This window comes from Typopeltis vanoorti, chromosome 8, assembly GCF_054136105.1.
Source record: "Typopeltis vanoorti isolate ZY-2024b chromosome 8, IOZ_Tvanoo_1.0, whole genome shotgun sequence".
Lineage (NCBI taxonomy): Eukaryota > Metazoa > Arthropoda > Arachnida > Uropygi > Thelyphonidae > Typopeltis > Typopeltis vanoorti.
The window spans coordinates 72,373,639-72,395,929 of NC_143556.1; the positions used below are offsets into that span (position 1 = coordinate 72,373,639).

At 38.2% G+C, this 22,291-nt stretch overlaps 1 protein-coding gene across 1 annotated transcript in view; it reads right to left on the reverse strand.

The window, feature by feature from the left end:
- The window catches only part of LOC150104094 (ER degradation-enhancing alpha-mannosidase-like protein 3), a 391,801-nt gene that overhangs the window by 238,840 nt on the left and 130,670 nt on the right, over window positions 1-22,291 (reverse strand). The window contains 1 exon segment of the mRNA XM_090396397.1: window positions 15,386-15,539. Coding sequence (XP_090252523.1) covers window positions 15,386-15,539 — 154 coding nt within the window.

Sequence of the window (22,291 nt, forward strand, 5' to 3'; positions counted from 1 at the left end):
AGGACATGTTATGCAGTCAAGCGAGTTCCCATTTGATGTGCAACTTGCACAATACACAGCCTGACATGAACATGTTAACTTTATGAGTAACGAGTATTACAAAGTTGAATTAATCACAAAAGATCTCAGGTAATAATACAAGTGGTTGAATGCTAACATAGCATATGGCTACACAGCTATGAGACTGATTAAGGTCAAACTAAGAAGTATATTTTACAAAATTAGTCAACAATAACATTATAACATGCAAAATGTTTTTAATGTAGCAAAATACTGGAAGAAATTACTGAATTACTGGTAAGTTATTAGTTAACAGAAAGGACAAACAAAAATCCAAAGGAAGAGCAATGTTTGCTCTTCCTTTGGATTTTTGCATGGATTTTGGATTTTTGAAAATGCAGATCTCTTCAAGGCTAACTTGCTTAGAAGGGCTATTGAGTGGGAAAAAATAAATAAATAAAATAAAAATAAAATGGGTTGTGATTAGACTTTCAGAAGTATGAAAAAGAGGGTTGCATTTAGTCAAATTACAGAATAGATATTCATTATACTTTGAACTGTCATGATAACTGTCAGTAGCAAAGATTATAATTATAATACATGAAAAACTGAAAGATAGTATTTATATTAAAAAAAAGTATCAAATACAATAAGCAGAAACATCTATAACAAAAAAAAAACTAAAATTTCAAAAAGTTTCACATCCTAAATTTTAATCAAATGAAATAATCATAACCTAAATGGGCAGGTTAAGATTGGGAAAGAGAGAGAGAGAGAGAGATTGCCGGAATTTATAGAAGAGAAAAGACTTTTTTCTTTATTTTTTTTTTTTTTACTCCTCAAGGGTGAGTATGGGAGTGGCAAACCCGAGGTACCTGATTCTGGACCGTGCCTTACTTCACGTAATATACATCTGTATATTATCCGTAAACCGGTCCCTACTCTTCTTTCTTTCTGTTCCTCTTGCTCCCCCCCCCCCCAATGCTATTAGAGTAGTCGAGGGCAAGGGGTGAATCTTTCCTATTATACTATGTTTTTCATCTCATGCAGTGGGAGTCTGCTTTCCCTCACAAAAGATAGGTTCGGAGGCCTTAAGGTGGCAGCCCCACCACCGAATTCACCCTGTGAAAGGTTGGTAGACTACCCAGGGGAAATTTACAATTACTCACAAAGCTCTGAAGAAGAAAATAGGATGGATTTAATTGGAATTGACTTGGCTAATGGACAGGGATTTCTCTTTAAAATAGCTACTTTGAATGTCCATGGAATCGCACACAAAATTGATGAGCTAAACAGAGAGAACTAAAAAATAGAAACATTGATATAGCAGCAATAACTGAGACAAAAAAGAAAAAGAAGGGATCTCAAATTCTGGAAGATTATCTCATGATCTTCTCCAAAGTTCCAGAAGATAAATGAGCTTCATCTGGGGTTGCAATATGGATTAATAAAAATGGAAAAGCAAAATTTTGGATTATACTTGGGTATCAGACAGAATAATCAAAGTTAGAATGAAAATTATGAATCAAACATTCAATATTTTTGGAATGTATGCACCAGTAGATGGGAAAAAAGGAAGAGACAGAAGAATTTTACCAAAAACTGCAGGAATGTATTGATGAAACAAAAATGAAGCAACAATCTTGATGGGAGATTTCAATGCTAGAGTGGGAAATAACCTAATAACAGGATGCATTGGATCAGAGGGAGAATCAGTAATCAATAACAATAGATTTTTAATAAGAGACTTCTGCATATTTAACAATCTGAAAATCAGCAATACTTTCTTCAGGCATAAAAATATACATAAGTACACATGGAAAGCAAGAGGGAACTAAATCAATAATAGATTACATTATTCTTAACAACAAACTAAATAATAATATCAAATATACAAGGGTTTTTAGAGGAAGAGCGAAATTGATCTCATGTTAGTTGAAAGCAGATTTGAATTCATAAAAAGAACCACATACTTCAAAAGAAAAAAAGGTAATGATTTTTTCTTTTGTCACGAACATCTAATAAGCAATTTAAAATTCACCTCCTAGAACAGGAGAGTATTAGAAACTTAAATAAAAGCAGAATAAGAGATAAAATAAAACCAACCACAAACAATATTGAAACTGACTGGAAAAAAATAAAGGAAACCATACTAAAAGCAGCAGAAGAAAGTTTAAGACACAAATCAAGGAAAAACAAAAAAAAATGGCTCAGAACTTGGAATGATGACTTAAAGGAATTAATTGAAAGGAAAAAGCAGGCTTTTAAAATCTATCTGCAGAGTAAAAACACTGCTGACTATATACAATATAAAAAACTACAGGCTGAAGTCAGAAAGCTTTCCAGAAGTATACGCAGAGATTGGAGTAAATATGTTAAATCATTGAGCGGGATATCACTGGACCACAAAAAATAGGTTTTAAAAATTTCAGGCAACTACAAACAGCAGAAAATGACCAATTAAGAAATAATCTAATTTCCAAAGAAGATTGAATAGAACACAATAAAATATTGTGGAATGAAAAACAAGAAATACAAAACAATGACAAAACTCATAAAATGGAAGATATCAATATACAGGAAAGTATAGAAGAAACAGTAATGAAAGAATTAGAAAAATAATTTAAAAACTCAAGAAATAGAAAAAATCCAGGCCTGGATGGAATATGCACTGAGTTCTTTAAATATGCAGACAATAGCTTAAAAGAAAACTTACTTAAACTTTTCAATAATATCTGGAAATATCAAAAGATTCCCCCCCCCCCAAAAAAAATGGGAAACTGGAGGAGTAATAAATATTCACAAAAAAGGTTGCAAGGAGAAATGTGGAAATTACAGAGGCATTACTCTCTTAATAACAAGCATCGAAACTATATGCAAATGTCTTAAAGAACAAACTAATTAAATATACAGAAAATTATTTAGAAGAAGAAGAACAGTGTGATTTTAGAAGAGAGAGAGGATGCATAGATGCCTCTTTCACAATGCAACAGATCATAGAAAAAGAAAAGTATTTAATCTGTCCACTTTTCTTCTATTTATTGACTACGAAGAGGTGTATGATAACTTGAACAGAAAACTACTCTGGAAAATATTACAAGGCGATAAAATACCTCAATTAATTAAAGCAATAAAAAGTCTATACAGAAATTTGCATCAAATTTGCAGATGGAACATTATCAGAACCTAACTATAAATAAAGGAGTAAGACAAGGTTATGACTTATCCCCAATCCTATTCAACATTTATATAAACAGAATCCTAAAAGAATGGAAAACAGCTGTCAATGATGGAATTAAACTAACAAATAATACACAACTAAATACAATACTTTATGCAGATGATCAAGTACTAATCTCAAATTCAGAAGATAAACTCCAAATTGCAACTAACAAGCTAAATGAAATAGCAAAAAAATTTTTAATGAAAATCTCTGAAACAAAAACTATGACAATGTGTGGAAACACCATTCAAAGAGTCAAAATTATGCTTAACAATAAAATAATAGAACAAGTTGCAGAATTCAAATATCTAGGAAATATAATCTCACAATACAATACTGATTCACAATTGGAAACAAGATTACAAATTTACAATAGAATGAATGGCATAATAAAAAGAAATTTTGGAAAACAAATAATCAAAGAAACTCAATTAAGATTACATATGACCTGTAAACTATCTCTCAAATTTGGAAGTGAAACTTGGATTCTAAAACAAAGAAACAGACAAAGATTGGAAACAGCACAGATGAAGTTCCTAAGACCTCTCATGGGACTCACTAGATTAGATAAAAAGAAAAACACAGAAATAAGAGATCGATTAGATACAAAAAACATCATACAAGAAATAGAAGAATACCAGCAAAATTGGCTACACCACATAGGAAGGATGAATAACAATAGGATTCCCAAACTAGCATATAAATATAAACCTACAAGAAGAAGAACTGTGGACATCCAAGATTAAGATGGATTTTTTTTTTTGATATAAAATTATAACGAATTAAAAATAGGAAAAGAAACTAGATAACCTTCAACAGAAACCATGACAGGGAAACAGGGAAGGGAAGAAAAAGACAAATGAAATTAATTAAAAACTAAAAAATACTATAATTACCATCTCTCATGAAATAGGTGAAAATAGTTCCCATAGAAGAAATGAAAACTTTCAAAAGAAACTAACTATAAAAAACACCATTACAATAAATTCATTCAACTACCAAAAAGTCTCAACTAAAGCTCCCATGGGTGCAATGTTATTGTAAATGAAATTCACTACAGCAAGCTATCCATATAACAAATTATTCAGATTATACAGAGCTTTCTACAATGAAAAGTAACTTGTAATGACCCTTGTCCATTTTTTTTTTTCTGTGTGCGTGGCTTCCAAAAAAGCATTTCATTCCAATAAATCAGAGCTATCCTAGAATCACCATTAAACCAAGTATGAACAAACACACATAGAAATCTTGAAATATATAGTCATTTTAATTCTATTATAATGTACATAAGAATAGTGAGAATAAATAGTGGAAGACATGAAGATACATAATCTCCAAAACTCTCTGCACATGCCATTAAACAAGGGTGTTTTTTTTTTCCCCTCTCACAAATTGGAAGAATGAAGTTAAAATTAACATGAATAATCTCTATTTTGCTGATATAGTTCTCTTGAAGAAAATAGTTTCTCCTAGTTCTTGAGAAGAAAATATACATCTAATTCCAGATAGCAAATTCTGTTATGCCCCTTTCAATAAAAATTTGCCCTTTTTTTCTATCTTAAGCAGAAAATCCTGAAACAAATAGTCAGATCCTCAGTGACAGTCCTAAATCTGCCTTACTTTTCTACTCTTTCCTTATGAGAATGCATAAACATGTTTGCTTTCACCTAATGGATAGTTTAAAAAAATGAGAGCACTGCAATGAAAGAGGGGAGAACACATTGAAAAAGCTAAAACATTTCACTTGTTAAATTATGATTATTATAAACTGAATTTAAATTTAAATGAAATAAGACTTTATATTTACAAATAAGATATAGTCTGAGTATAACAAAGAGATGAAATTGCCTATAAATGTTCCATTAAGTTCAAATTTCATTCACATATGCATGCTAAGTAAGTATTATTCAGGCCTCATGGAGTCAAAAGACCCATCATGGGAGGTCCTTGAACTCATTGACCGTTCTTGCTCAAAACACTCTCTCTCAGGCAATGCATTCCACAGTTCAACCACCCTCCATGCAAAGAAACCACTCCTTACCCTCTTGCTCATAGCTTCTTTTCATAACTTCCAGGGATGGCCCCCTTGTCATCGTTCCTTCCTGCCGTTCCACCAAGTGAAAGAACTCCCCAATGTCTACCCTGTAACTGCCTTTCAACAGTTTAAAAGTCTCGATCATATCACCTCGCCTTCTTCTATCCACCAAACTCTGTAGTCCACATTCCCTCAGTCAATCCTCGTAACTGACATTGTACAGTCCTGAAACCGTCTTTGTTATCTACCTCTGTACCCTTTCCACAGTTAATTTATTCCCTTCAAATCCTGGGGACTAAATTTGAGAACAAGAGTCTAAAGTGTGGTCTGATCAGTGTCTTATACAACGGAATGATAACTCTTATCTCTGCAGGTCAGCATCCTTCTCAGTATTGCAGCAATCCTCTGGGTTACCTTCATCACCTTTGCAATATGCTCACGAATTTCAGTTTTCTATCAATCATCACCCCCAGATCTCGTCTCCCCTACTTCCTCCAGTATAGCTCCTCCAATTGAGTATACATCTTCCCGTCGATGGATCCCAAACTTCAAGACTCTACATTTTGCTGCATTAAATCAACACCCCCATTCATTTGCCCATCTGTCTAGTTTATTCAAATCCTCTTGCAGGGCTGCCAAATCTGCACTATTACTGATAACCCTTCACAGCTTCACATCATCTGTAAACAACTGAATATCCCCTTGCAATCCATTGCCAAATGTTATTGATATAAAGGTTAAACAATACAGGTTCCAGTACTGAGCCCTGTGGAACTCCACTTGTAACCTTCTGCTTCTTTGATATCGCCCCACCATACACAACTCTCTGATATACCATCAGACAGCCAATCCTGAATCCATTTGACTGACCCAACATTTAAGCCCATGTGCTGCAAATTAAATATCAGATTATCATGTGGCACCCTGTCAAACACCTTTGGAAAATCCAAAAATGGCAGTACATGCTTTTCCCTCATCAACTGCTCTTGTCACTTTATTATAAAAGCAATCATATGACTAAAGCAAGAGCGCCCCTTAACAAATCCATGTTGATTCTTTCAGATAACATTACCCTCATCTGTCCAACACTGTATATAATCCCTCACTAATTTCTCCAAGACCTTGACTACCGATGACACACAAACTGGCCTATAATTAGACACTTCCAGTCTGCTACCGCCCTTGTGCAGCGGCACTATCGGGTACCTTCCTGAAGCCAAACTTTTATTGAAGAGCCTGGTCAAGGGAGCTGTCAGTTCTTGAGCACATTCTCTCAAAACCAGTGGTGAAATACCATCCAGTCCCACAGCTTTACTGATATCCAGAGTACTCAGTTTGAAACAGACTCTTCTCTTGCACCTCTAAACCCTGAACTTGCCCTATCCCTCTAGTATTAAACCTTCTCTAGGAAGAAATACTCCAATAAAATACTCATTGAACAACTCCACTATGTTCTCTGCATCAGTCACTCTATTCTCATTTTTATCTGGCAATGTCATTCTTCCACAATCATTTCTTCTCCTACTGGCCACACATCTAAAAAATTCCCTAGGATTTTCTTTGGATCTTAGTGCCAATCTCTTCCCATATTCCAATTTTGCCTTCCTCACCATACCAATCACTCTCCTGTCCTGCATCTTATATTCTTTGTGTATCTGCCCTCCACCCCTCTCCTTATATCTCTTCCATAATCACTTTTTAAACTGCAGTTCCTGTTTGATATTGTTTGTCATCCACTTTACACTAAATTGTGTCTGCTTCTTCATTCGTGGAGTACAGCTTACTATTGCTGCTAACAAATATTCCTTCACAATTTTCCAAGCACTAATGATATCCTGGCCTTCCAATTCTGCCCTCCATGGAACTGCCCCTAGTTGATACCTAAGACCATTATAATCATCTGCCTTATAATTCCACATACGTTCCCTTTTCTTTGATACACCTGCATGTCTATTCATCTTCCAAGTCAAAACCACATGGTCACTCTTTCTCCAACTGGTGGAAGAGATGTCATCTCACTTATGATCAGCTCTTCTGACACTATGACCAAATCCAAAACTCTTGTTCCCTTTATTACATGTTACCTAAGACATTTGTCCCTCAAGAATTCTAGAAATTCCATCCCCTTATTACTACATGCATTTTCCTCTTCACAGCTTATACTGCTGTAGTTAAAATCTCCCATAACAATCATTCTTGTTGCACTTACCAAGCTCAACTGCCTAAACATCTCCTGCTCCCCACCCTCTGTGCTCCTTGGTTTGTAGCACCACCCACTAAATATCCTGTCTTGGCCACTTCTACCTCACACCATATGCTTTCAAAACCATTAGTGTCACTGCCTTCCAAAGCCTCCATTCTTAGAGGACATAAGTCATCAATTATCATAAGCAGTACTCCACTACCATGTTTTTTCCTATCTTGCTGAAAAATGCTGCACCCTGCTACTTCAATTCCTGTTATTATATCATCCTCTGTCAACCACATCTCAGAGATCCTAATAATCTTTGGCCAGGTTGATGCTATCAGCACCACCAATTCATCTCCTTTATTTCGGATATCCTGGCATTAGTATAAAGCATAAAAATTTCACTGCTTCTATACCTATCATTGTCCCCTCTCGACACTGGACTCAGTGTTACCTGATGTTGTTCCCCTTCCCCAAGCACCCATTCCCACAAGAGTTTCTCTGCATTGACACACTGACTCACTCAGAAAACAGCAATTTCTCCAGATGCCTTCGTCCTTCCTCATTCAAATGCAAGCGGTCTCTCGCATACAGTTCTCTTCTGTCCTTAAATGCCCTCCAAACATCCACACATTCTAATTCTCTCTTCTGACACATTCTGGCTATTATGCTATTTAGTATTACTGCTCTTCTCGTCACTATCATACCTGGGCAACACACATACACAATCTTTCATCTATGCGTTTTCTTTCGCACAACCACAAGCAAGAATCTCAGATCCCTCGCCACCCGATTTACATACACTTTCTATCATCCTTCCAGCCAAACGCTCCTCTGGTATCCTATCTTGCACACCACGGATCATCGAGTCTCCATACATCACACCTTTTGCCACTCTGTTCCTTGATTGCTCACCTGCATCCCTCTCTCTCTCCTTTAACCCTTTCTCTCTGTGTTCCCCTACTTACCTGCTGTCCTGGCATCACTCTATCCCTGGTTCCAGCTCCCTCGCATTCTTCTCATTTCCTCTCTCTGAATGTTTCCATTCTCCCCCTCTTTTATCATTCCCATAACTCTCTCTCACTCCCTCTCTTCTCTGTTTCTATTCTCTCCACTTCTATCATTCCCATACCTATCTCTCTCATTCCCTCTCTTCTACTGTTTCTGTTCTCTCCTATCATTCCCATACCTCTCACACATTCCCTCTCTTCTACTGTTTCTGTTCTCTCCTCTTCTATCATTCCCTCTCTTCTACTGTTTCTGTTCTCTCCTCTTCTATCATTCCCATACCTCTCTCTCTCATTCCCTCTCTTCTACTGTTTCTGTTCTCTCCTCTTCTATCATTCCCATACCCCTCTCTCTCATTCCCTCTCTTCTACTGTTTCTGTTCTCTCCTCTTCTATCATTCCCATACCTCTCTCTCATTCCCTCTCTTCTACTGTTTCTGTTCTCTCTTCTTTAATCATTCCCAAAACTCTCCCTCACTCCTATTCTGATTCACCTTGCATTCATCTCTTCCATTCTCCTAATTAGCTCTCTTAAGGGCAAGATGACTAGGAATATTGGACCTGTTGTCCAAATTTGCCAAATTAACATTGAGGGTATATGTAGAGCAAAATGTGAATACCTCTCAAAGATTTTATATGACAACAATGTCGATGTTGTTCTTATTCAAGAGACTCACTATAAGGATGAGGATTATAACAGGGCCGCAGGGGCTGAATTCCTGGTTACATTATCATTGGAGCCACATACCATCAAGCACATGGCCTTGCCACCTACGTACGTAGTACCCTAGAAGATTCCCACCTCATTACAACCAGCATTGTCAGTGGCATGCATCTGATAACCACGATAGGGAACATAACCATTACCAATGTGTATAAACCTGTTGTGGCCTCCACAACGGGTTTATACACATTGGCTTGTTGTTTCTTGTGGCCTCCACATGTTCTACCAGTGCACAACCACCCTGCAATGCATATAGGTGACTTTAACAGCCACCACATGCTATTGAAATATGCTTCCAACAATGAATGCAGAGAGACTTTGACTGAATGGGCAGAAATTCACAATATGCCTAATTTTCGATGCAAAAGATAGATCTTCCTTCAGGTCAGCAGCTTGGAACAGGGAGTACAACCCCGACCTCTGCTTCATCACTCAAGACAACAATGGATGAGCGTTACCTACATTGAGAAGAGTTCTCTCCAACTTTCTGCAAAGCCAACATAGACCAATTATATTAGAGGTAGGTTTGTAGGTACCCCTTGTCAGATCCATCTAACGTCCCTGCTGGAACTTCCAGAAAGCTGACTGGGGTACATTTGCTTCCTGTCTTGACAAATATGTCTGTTGGATCCCTCCAACAAGCAATAATTAGCTGTAGGTAAGAAGACCATACCAAGAGGTTTCTGGAAGGAGTATATCCCTGGATGGGACGATAATAGTAATAAACTGTATCAAGAATATCTAGAGTGTGGCAATCCTCACATTGCAGATTAACTCCTTCACAGCCTTGACACCAGCTGACAGAAGAAATGGACAAACAGTAGAAAGACTTGATTTTCGGCACTCCAGTGGAAAAGCATGGAGTCTTCTAGGAAAACTAGGTGGTGGCACCCTGGCTGCCTGGGAACAATCAGTTATTTCTCCAAGCATCACATATTGTCAACACATCCAGATATACCGCCAAGGACAAACAACACACTCTTCATATAAAAAAAGAACTTACATATTTGAAAATAACAGACCATCAAACCCTTTATATTCACGATCCTTCACTCTTGAAAATATTAACACTGCTCTAATGGATATGAAACCAGGCAAGGCTCCAGGTTTCGATGGAATTCATCCTGATTTCCTGTTGAAGACAGGCCAAAAAAGCTCGAGACAGTGGTTGGCTTGCTTTTTCTCTGACATCCTCCAGATTGATAGACTTCCAAAAGAGTTTAAGAGGACAAAAATTATCCCCATCTTAAAACCAGGAAAAACCAACCACAAACCAGAAAACTATCGACCAATCACCCTGCTTACCACCTGTTATAAGCTCCTAGAACTGCTCATCCTTAATAAAGTTGCCTCTAAGATAATAGAACAATAAGTCCCAGTGGAACAGGCCAGATTCAGACATAAACGAAGCTGTTGTGATCAGGTCTGTCACTCACCACACATATAGAGGTAGGCTACCAACAATGTCGAAAACAACTGTAGCTTTTGAAGATCTTACTGCAGCTTATGATACAGTCTGGAAGCATGGCGCAGCCTGCAAGTTGCTCCGTGCAGTCCCATGCAGAACAATAGCAAAACTAATTGATAACATGCTAAGCAACTGCCTGTTCCAAGTGTGAATGGACGAGAACAAAAGTAAACAAAGAACACTGGATAATGGACTGCCACAAGGGACAGTTCTGGCTCCCCTCCTTTTTAACTTATACATCGCAGATTTGCCTAATACAGCCTCCAAAAAGTTTTGCTATGCTGATGACATTGTTCTAGCCACCAGACATACCAATTTTACTACAATGGAAGATACACTAACAAACGACCTCACTGTCCTAGATGAATACTTCAGCAAATGGAGATTATGTCCAAATCCTAGCAAAACAGAAGTTTCATGCTTCCACCTGAACAATAACCAGGCTAGCAAAGAACTCATGGTCTACTTCAACCACAATCTGCTACGCTACAACAGAATCCCGAAATATCTGGGCATCACTCTGGATAGAACACTATCTTTTAAACCACATCTCATTAACACAGCATCCAAGCTAAAAACAAGAAACAACATACTGCAAAAACTATGTGGAACAACTTGGGGTGCCTCAGCAACAATGCTTCGCTGCACTGCTCTTGGCCTCGTTTACTCTACAGCTGAATACTGCTCACCTGCATGGCTGAACAGCACCCACACGTATTTGGTTGATGCTCAGTTTAACACCACTATGTGCCTTATTTCTGGAACTGTAAAATCAACCCCAACCTACTGGCTCCCAGTGCTAAGCAACATTCCACCTCCACACATCTGCAGATCCAACTTCCTTCTACATGAATACAGCAAAATCATGGAAATCCAAAATCTTCCAATCCTTGAAGACATCCCATCCCTAGAAATAAACAGGCTAAAGTCAAGGCACCCTCCAATCTTAACAGCAAAAAATCTTGCAGAGACAAGTTTCAACATGAAGGAGAAGTGGAAAGAGTCCTGGTGTAATACTTCAACAGAGATCTTCCATGAATTAGTGGATCCAACACAGATACCTTCAGGTTTTGACCTACCTCGGAAAACTTGGTCTGCTCTTAACCGAATCCCCACCAACCAGGGGAGATGTGCAGACCACCTTTGCAAAATGGGGCATGATTGCCTCACCCAGGTGCAACTGTGGGTCACCCTGCTGTTGTGTCCCAATTTATGATTTTTATTCCAATTAGAGAAATTCTGCTTAGCTATGTTCAACTATTATCTACGCATGTGATATCACCAAAATTTTTTACTAATACTTAAGTTATTTCTCCCCTTAGTACTCCTAATATTTGTATTTATACTGTGCCTTTTGGGATATTTAGTTTGAGATATTATATACAAAAACAAGGAGAAAGAACTCAAATATGTCTGAAAGTGTAACTATGTTGCAGTCGTGACACTTTATCTCATTTCTTAACACATTAATTTCCCGCGTGATTAGGTTCGTATTTTTCAAGTGGTGCATTGGACAGCAATTTCAGACAACTTTTTTATCATTGAACAAAGGTTTATTAAATTCCTTAACATGGTACAATTCAAATTTTGTGATTACTCAATTTAATGCTAAACTAAATACTTACAAACTAACATTAGCTTATTACAAGTAATTAGGCTATGATCCTATAATGAGTATTACGATCATGCCGCCATAACAATTCAACACATAAATTCACTTGACATGGACAAATAAGATTAATTCACGCTATTTAACTATTCAAACTTAAGTAGATTAACTAAACCATTTACTGCACTAACACATAACTAGTATTACGATCATGCCGCCATAACAATTCAACACGTAAATTCATTTGACATGGACAAATAAGATTAATTCACACTATTTAACTATTCAAACTTAAGTAGATTAACTAAACCTTTTTCTGCACTAACACACAACTATGACATTTTAACTTTCCTATACATTACAATAGACATGCAAAATTCTCAGGACACTTAATTATTCACATAACATTAACACTAGCCAGCTTACTTTTAATATATTCTGTCAGATACTAAAGTATCTGACAGAATTTTTCTTGGTCACTTCAACAGTTCCGTATTAGAATAATGATACTTATTACGGACAAATTTTAGTTAACATTAGATATATTTTACAGTATACCTTTCTTTCTTGAGTTTTTCATATGGGCCTTTACCTTCTTCTGATTGAACTAGCTTGGTATAACCTCTCCGATATTCTGCTACTCCTACGTTCCTTTTGGAGTTGAACTATGCTTACACGGTCTTAAACTTTTGTAATTCAGGACACACTTTGAATCATCTATATGACGGCTGTGCGACTCGCGACGTGGATATCGATATCTTTATAGGTTTCCCTTTCTTGTGGTTGTCACTGAAGTTGAAACATAAAGAATATGTTTTCTTTTCTTTGACTCTATAGCATTCTTCGCTTCTTATATAGGAAATCTGGAATCGAAATCCTGCTCACTTTTGTTTCCATGTTGTGACGATGGAGATATAACCCCAATCTCCACTCAGGAAAACCGCGTGAAACCTATGCCACCGAGCTCGTAGAGAACAGAACCAAAACAAAAACCAAAAAGCCCTGTGAGGGGGGTTTCTAACCCTTTTATACCTGCTCTCCTAACGGCACCTTTTTTAACTTCTTTTCTCCACCCCCCCCTTCTTGATTTTACTTCACCGACCAATTAGGGTGGCGTTTTTCTGCCAAACGTCCTTTGGTCGGCGAGCCAAACGATGTCTCAATCTGGGAATCGGCCCTGTCTGCGATAGTCTGTTGGTTTTCTTCCGCTAGCCTCTAACTTAATCCCCTTTCCAAACTTTTTCTATGAATTACTTAATTCTGATATTCGCTGTCCTGCCTGTTTGGCCAAACAGGCAGGACAGCGAATATCAGAATTTCTGAACACAAGGACTACATCCGGTTTCACAAGTATAGCCATTCTGGTCTTGCGGACCACGCTCTGGATACACACCACAGAATACGGTGGAAGAAAGCTACAGTAATACACCGTTACAAATACGAAAGACTATTTATGGAATCAGCCTCAGCCCTAAGAAACTCTCCACACCTCAACAAATTTGGTTGTATGCGACTGCCCCAAATTTGGGAGGCTTACATCAGCAGACCTTCAGCCCAACGGCCAAGAACACCTACTTAGCCCGCTAGAGGGCACCATCAGGACTTTTAGGAGAACAATAGCCTCAGCTCTTCATTCCCAGTTACTGTGTTTGTAGTGCCTACGTGCACGTGCCTTTTTGTAAGTTCCTTTAGAAGATGGCAATGTGACATTGCCGAAATATCGGAAAATATTTATTAAAGTTTAATTTAATTTATATCCTTAACTACGTTGTTCAATTCCTTAAGTGTTTTAATAATGCATAACCAACGTATAAGCTTGTCTACGAGAATCAACACTATAGTTATATGTAAACATGACAATCTTATTACCAAAAATGGAAAAACTTTTAGTGATGTAGATTGATGACCAAAGAATTGCCATATTTCCTTAAGCCAAGCTATTCAAGAATGACCTTCATTTTTTTGCATATCTGACGTAAATAAATCCTTTATTTACATTAGTTACACACATATAATATAACTGCAAACAATGTTATTAAACCATTACATGCATCTACAAGTGGGGAAAAAACACAAAAAAAGGTAGCAATCCACTACACAATGGTCTGGAATCTAACAAGTCAAATGACTGGGGTATGCCTATATATATAATTTTCATAATCATTATAACACTAAATATGGATATAGACCTTATGATCTATTCTGTTCTAATACATCTTTTGAGGTTTAGCTGGCCTTCTCTTCCCAAATGGTTTATATTTTATTAATTGTTTAAGATATTGAGTGTTGGTCATATAAATTTTAAATATGCTTATGGATATTAACATAGTGGACTAGAATTTGGGAGATTAAATATACACATACACTGGAATGTGTATAAAAAACTAGCCGACCTGGTTGGCCGAGTGGCTAGCATATCCGCTCTCCAGTCAAAAGGCTTCAGGTTCGAATCCTGCCATGAGCATGGATGTTTGCGATTGTGTGAGAAAATATTAGTGGTGGTGGTGGGCGGTAGATGCCGTTGGTGGATTGAGTGGACAGAGTTGTAGAGCAAGTGCCTTCCCTCGATGAGTCTTTGGACTCCCTGGAGGTGTCAGGTAATAATAATAATAAACAGAATATTTCTATATTCCACCATATCACATTTACTACAACCTTACTGATGACTATTTTTTCCTCTATTCCTGTAATTATTACTTTTTTCTCAAAGTCATTGGTTTTTCTCCATTTTGTTTTGTATCCAACCAATGATTGTTATGTCTTTATCTATAGACAGTGCAATGTTTATCTGAATGACATCTATAACTTCACTCTTTTTCAATACCAATTAAAATACGAGTGACAATTTGTCAGCAAACATAATTTTCTTTTATTAATTGCACTACTTTTCTTTGATAAAACCATTCCTAAAAAAAAATAAAAAAAATTTCTCAATGACCTTTCCTTTCCATTATTATGTTCTATCTCAGAATACCAGGGACTTAAAATTTTTGTGAAGGAAAACAGCACTGTCATACAGTTTATATTAGCAAAAGTTAATTTTCAACTGGTATCTCATACACGAATTTAAATCCCAATATAAAATTATATTCAAAACATCTAGAAAAGCATTTTTTAATATCTTATCTTACTCTTGGATGAGGCACTCCAGTAGTAGTGTTAAAGGCTGGTAGAAGTCGGTACCCCAATTCTTTTGCCATGGTTAAGAGTTCCCCTCTATACCACAGCAAATGATCCAATTGCTCCTGAACATATGATGCAAGTATGTGTCCACTAAGTAAACCTCTACAAAAGAAAATACATTTTTTAAAAATTATGTTTCAATTCCAATAATCTGAGAAGCATCACAATCATGCCACCTCCTCTCCAATGTTTATTCTGGAAAATTACCTAAGGCAATTATGTTAAATTTTTTCAGCTGAAGGCCACAATATCATTTCCCAACCTTACTGCAGGCCACATGCATCCGGTAACTGTTAAAAATAATTTAAGAGTACTTTAAAATATAAAGTGACACATGAGCTTGGATAGTTATAGCATTCACATGAAAAGAAGATACAAGTGTATGCTTAGCAACATGAAATATGAAGTGTTCATCAAGTTTTTTGAAAGACAGAAGGAATATTATATTTATTATTATGGGCTACTCCATGGAGTCCTTACTCATCAAGGGAGGCACGAAACATTATCCCAAGCACTACCCAACATTGCACAATATCCATCATACTTTGCTTTGAACTCATTCACAGTCATTGCACCCACAACAGATTCCAGAAACCTATTCCACTAATTTGCCACTCTCCAAGCAAAAAATGTAGTCCTGATACTCCTGCTAACTACTGTTGCTCAGTTTCCAAGGATGGCCCCTAGTTCTCCCACTACCACCAGACCTGTTTTGAAAAAGTTCCTCTATATTCATCTTGTAAAAACCCTTCGGTAATTTGCACGTCTCAATCATATCACCTCTTTTCTGTCTATTTACCAATTTCTGTAACCTGCAAATCTTCAATCTGTCCTCATAAGGTTCATTCCATAGGCCTGCTACCATCTCGGTTACTTGCCTCCGACTCCTCTCCACCTCTTCCTCATTCCCAAGAAACCCAGGTGATTAACTCTGTGCACAGTAGTCAAGATAATAGTATTACCAAGACTCTATAAAAAGGGATAATAACATGCTTGTCTCTGCTCATCAGGCTATTCTTCAGTAACCAAGTAACTGATGAACTGCTTTAGCCACTTCTGTAATATGCCCTCTAAATCTATCTGCCAACATCCCCAAATCCTTGACTTCATTAATTTTCTGGAGTATAGCTGCATCAATGTGGTACATAGTCAGCAATCTTTTCACCCCAAAATGCATAACCACACATTAAACTGGTATCCATTCTTCTTTGTCCAGACTGCCATTTGCCAGATAAAGAAGAAGAATCCAAATAATCCAAGCCAGTCTATCCAAATAATCCTGCAAAATTTTAACATCATCTTTATCAACTATTTGCTCTACCTAATTTTGCATCATCGGAAAATAACTGAATAGTTCCTCTCAGATCCTTTTCTATATTGTTTATATACAAATTAAATAGTAGTGGCTCGAGAACAGAGCTTAGAGCCTCCATAGCTCAGTCAGTATAAATAAAGCCCTTTGGTCGGAAAGACCAGAGTTCGATTCTTGTCACATGACACGAGGAACCTTTATCTGGTTTCTTTTGACAAAAGGTGAGTTAGCTGGTCTCATAATGGAGGTAGAGTTTTTTTCACCTGGAAACTCTGGTTTTTCATCCCTCAGAACAGGCAAACCAGCCCTGTGAACACACACGTATTTACAGTCATGAATGTTGTCATTAGGGGATGCAGCAGAGGAGTGACGAACCACCTACATAAAATTTGTCGTAAACCCCTCATTAGGGGATTCTACCTGTCTTAAAGGGATGGATGAGACAAATCAAAACAGAGCCCTGTGGCATGCCACTGGTCATTACAGGCCTTCTATTGGACTTTATTCCTGAATAAACTACTCTCTGATATCTCTCCATCAACCACCCTCTTATCCAATTCAACTTTATATCCATCCCCATGTGATGCAATTTATTAAATCGATTACCTTTATCCAACTCAGCTGTCACTGTATTATAAAATGTGATCAAGTTACTACAGCATGACCCACCCTTCACAAAACCATGTTGTCCCTCCCCATGTAGTATCCCATTTCCATCTATCCATTCCTGTATTTTATTCTTGACTAACTTTACCAGTACCTTGACTGAATGATGATATGCTGATCAGTTGGTAACTTGCTACATCAGTTTTGGTGCCTCCTTTATGTGGTAGAACTATTTTCCTTCTTTCCATCTCCTTGGAACTAACCCAGAGCAAGATTAAACAATGTGGTCATAGGCAATGCCAATTCCCTAGCACCTTCTCATAAAATTTGAGCTAGTATACCATCTAATCCCATAATTGTATTCACATCAAGGTTCTGTAATATGCTATGCACTTCCAGTTCATTTACCTCAGTTTCCACATAAGCCTTTGTCTGTCTTGTTACTGCAATATCTGTCTGGATGATATACTCTTGCAAAATGTTCACTTAAGTAATTCTACTATTTTACCTGATTCAGTTACTTCTCTACCATTGGCATTCATTAAAATATTTCTGCCATGAATATTCTTCCTTTTATTTGCAACATACTGAAAGAACTCCAGATAATTTCTAAAAGAATAAGCTTCAGGGCTCTTAAAGTAAGGATCATAAATGTGAGGCTGTTGCTAGATTGTCACAACATTTTTTTAAAATTTATTAATTAAACCTCTGTTCTTACAAAATAACCAATTCTATTTACTTTTGAACGCTATCCACTGGTCGAGTGTCCAGCAAGTTGGCAAATCTTTCCTTTCATTCAATGTATTAATATTATCACATTGCAATTGATGGGAATCCTGTGTTTCTGTGGATTCGTTATAGACTTCTTTCTTTTCAGAAACTACACAAACTATCTTCTTCTTCTGCAGCTTTTCCCACTTAAGTAGGGTCCCCGTTTGTGGTGAGTTTTCTCCACAACCTCCTGTCTTGGGCTGTAGCCACATCCAAGTTCTTCATCATCAAGTCCTTCTCCACCATCTCCCTCCATCTCTTCTTTGGCCATCTGCATATCCTCCTCCCCTGCACATCCATCTGCATGACCTTTTTTTCCAACATACTCTTCCTCCCTCCTCATCATCACATGACCAAATCATCTCAATCTCGCCTCCTGTATCTTTGCTATGGTAACTTTCACCATTCCCCTTACATAGTCATTTCTCAGACGATCCTTTCTGGTCACACCGCACATCCACCTAAGCATTCTCATCTCTGCTACCTCCATCCTGCTGATGTTATTTTTCCTCAGGGCCAGAGTATCCATAGCATACATCATAGCTGGTCTCACTACTGTCCTGTAGATTTTGCCTTTTAGATTGATCAGTATCCTCTTATCACATAGCACTCCAGTCATCTCTCTCCAGTTCTTCCATCCTGCTTGTATACTGCATCCTTCTCAGCCTCACCATCCTCTTTCATTGTTGAACCTAAGTATCTAAAGTCACTGACTTTCCTGATGACATCTCCTTCCAGCTCTAGATCTGTCTCCTGTTTGCCATCCACATTGCAACATATATACTCTGTCTTACTTCTGCTCAGTCTCATATCTCTCTCTTCCAGTACTTTCCTCCAACTTTCCAGTTTAGCTGCCACTTCTTCTCTTGATTCTGCACACAACATAGTCCAAGGTGCATCTTCTCTCACCTCCTCCGTCATCACCTCCATCACAATATTAAACAGGAAAGGACTTAATGCTGACCCTTGATGAAAGCCAACTGTCACTGGAAAACTTTCTGTCTCTCCCAGGCAGGTTCGAACTCTTGTCTTCACATTTCTATACATCTCCTGCACCAACCTGACATATTTCTCCGGTACCTTCTTTTCCCTCAAACACCTCCAGACTTCTTGCCTTGGCACTCTAGCATACGCTTTCTCCAGATCAATAAAAACCAGGTGTAGCTCCCGTTGCTTCTCTCAAAACTTTTCCATCATCTGTCATAACCCAAAGATAGCCTCTGTCGTCGATCGACCAGGCATGAAGCCAAATTGCTCCTTTGCAATCTCCACCTCCTTCCTCAGTCTTCCATCAAGAACCCTCTCTAGGATCTTCATTGTGTGGGACATCAACTTTATTCCTCTGTAATTCTTACAATCTAGGTCATCTCCTTTACTCTTGTAGATGGGGACAAGAGTACTTTCCCTCCATTCCTCAGGTATATTTTAGTGTTGACAAACTTTTATGAACAGGTCCCACAGCAGGTCAATTTCCACTTCTCCTAGTTCCTTCCATGCCTCCACTGGGATCCTGTCAGGGCCTACTGATTTTCCATTCTTCATCCTCTTTATGGCTTCCTTCACTTCCACTCTACTAATGTTCTGCACCATGCCCTCATTAGGTTCCCAATCTTCTCTGTGAGTCCTTGCATTTTCTTCATTCAAAAGCCCTGAAAAGTATGTTCTCCATCTGTTTCTTACATCCACGTCACTCCTTAATACCCTTCCTCCAGAGTCTTTTATCCCTCACATGTACGATGTCCTTTGATGCCTTATTTCTACATTTTGCCAATCGATAAAGCTTTCTCTGTCCATCTTTTGTTTCTAATTGATCATAAAGGTCTTGATATGCCATGACCATCACCTACGCAACAACACTTTTGGCTTCTCGCTTTTTCTCTCTGTATTCCTCTCTGTCCTCTAGCACTATGGACTTGTCCCACTTCTGCTTTGCCTTCCTCTTAGCCATCACTGCATCTTGTACATTATCATTCCACCACCAACCCTCCTTCTGCTCTCTAATCTTTCCAGATGTTTCACCAAGCACCTGAATTGCACAGCTTAGAATTACATTTGAATTATGTCTCCACCAGTCTTGTACATTTTCTAGTCCATCCGAAATCCTCTACTACCTTCTCCCTAAAACAGTTCCTCACACCCTCTTCTTTTAAGTGAAACCACTTAATTTTCTTCCTCCCATGGCTTCCAAAGGTTCTGATCTTTGACTTTATTTAAAGTCTGCGCACAGCAGCCGGTGTTGCTGCGCCACCTGATCTGTTGGGATTACCTTACAATTTGTTACTGCTTTAAGATGTTTTCTTCTAGTCAAAATGTAGTCAATCTGTGAACTATTGTTGCCACTTCTGAATGTTATCAAATGCTCTTTCCTCTTACAGAAAAAGGAGTTCACAATTGCCAGATCAAACGCTACTGCAAAGTCCAAAATCCTCTCTCCTTCCTGGTTCATCATTTCCACTCCATGGCCACGATGCACCCTTTCACAGTCCCTATTCTGTCTCCCTATGTGTCCATTCATGTCTCCTCTGACAATCACCATTTCGTTTTCTTCCAGTTCCCTCATTTCTTCATCTAGCACATTCCAGAATGCATCTTTCTCTTCTGCTGTACAGCCAACTTGTGGGGCGTATACACATAAGATGATCAGTTGTTCTTCTCCACGACCCAGTTTCATTTGCATGATCCTGTCGTTCCTCCTACCCACTTCCAGTATGTCGTCCTTCATTCTGCCACACACCACAATTCCGACACCATTTCTTCCCTCTTTATTCGCACCAGAGTAGAACAATTTATACCTGTCTCCTAGTTCCATCACCTTTTCTCCCTTCCACCTTGTCTCCTGCACATATAAAATGTCCAACTTCCTCTTCCTCATCATGTCTGCCACCTCTCTTCCCCTTCCAGTCATGCTTCCAACATTCAACGTTCCCACTTGCAACATTCTCTCCACTTGCTAGGCTCACTTCTTTAACCGCACCCACCCTTGATGCGGTAGCCCTCGTCCACTTCTTGCAGCTGTAGGGCGCGTGCGTCACTTAAGGGGTATGCCCTAGCCCTTGTATCACTTTCTTTTAGACTCATCTGATCATAGCTAGAGCTGGCAGTAAGTTTTATGACTGGATGCTCTTCCTGACGTCAACCCTTGCCATTTATCCGGACTTGGGACCGGCACCTATTGGAGCTTGCATGTCCCTTTCGGTGGCTGCAATAGGCGAAATGACATAGCAAGATAGGAAAGAATCACCCCTAGCCCTCGAATACTCTAATAGCATTGGGGATAAGGAGCAAGAAGGGAAGAAAGAAGCAAAGAATGAAGGGAAGAGGACCAGCCTACAGATAATATAACAGATGTATATTACATGAAGTAAGGCATGGTCCAGCATCAGGTACCTCAGGTTTGCCATGCCCGTACTCATTAAAGTGAGCACATGAGGATAAACTACACAATCTATCATGTAGGCATAATTACCATAAAGAAAAAAGTCACATACACAGAAAAATGTTCCAGGTCCTGGCCCAGTGCATACAAAAGTTCTGGGACCAGGCCTCCAGGACCTGGTCCCAGAACTTTTGGTCCTGCATCAGTAATTTATTAAAATTTTATAATAAGGTGACAGCAGAATTGGAATGGCTACACAAGGATACTGCTGGACTTGGAAAAAGGCATTTGACAGAATACCGCATGGAAAACTTTTACATTAGCTGAAGAAAAATGGGAATGGATATGAAGCTGGTGGCATAGATAGTGAGATGGGTGATAGACATCAGTGGGTTGTGCATGGAGTGGAATCAAGGTGGATGATGGTAACTAATGAAGTACCCCAGGGCTCTGTACTTGGACCACTACTCTTTAATTTGTACATTAATGATATAGTAGAAGATTTGAAGGGGGATATTCAGTTGTATGCCGATGATTCAAAACTAGGGAGGGTAATAGTTGATAAAGGTGATGAAGATATCTTACAGGATGATTTAAATAAATTGGCAGTGTTAGCAAAAGATGATGGTTGTCAATTCAATGTTGTAAAATGTAAGGTAATGCACTTTGGGATGAAAAGATTACACACTTCATATCATGTTGATGGTACTAGTTTACAGGGAAATGATGAGGATAGGGATGTGGGGATGGATATAGATTTGAAATTCAGAGAACATATTGTAAGAATTG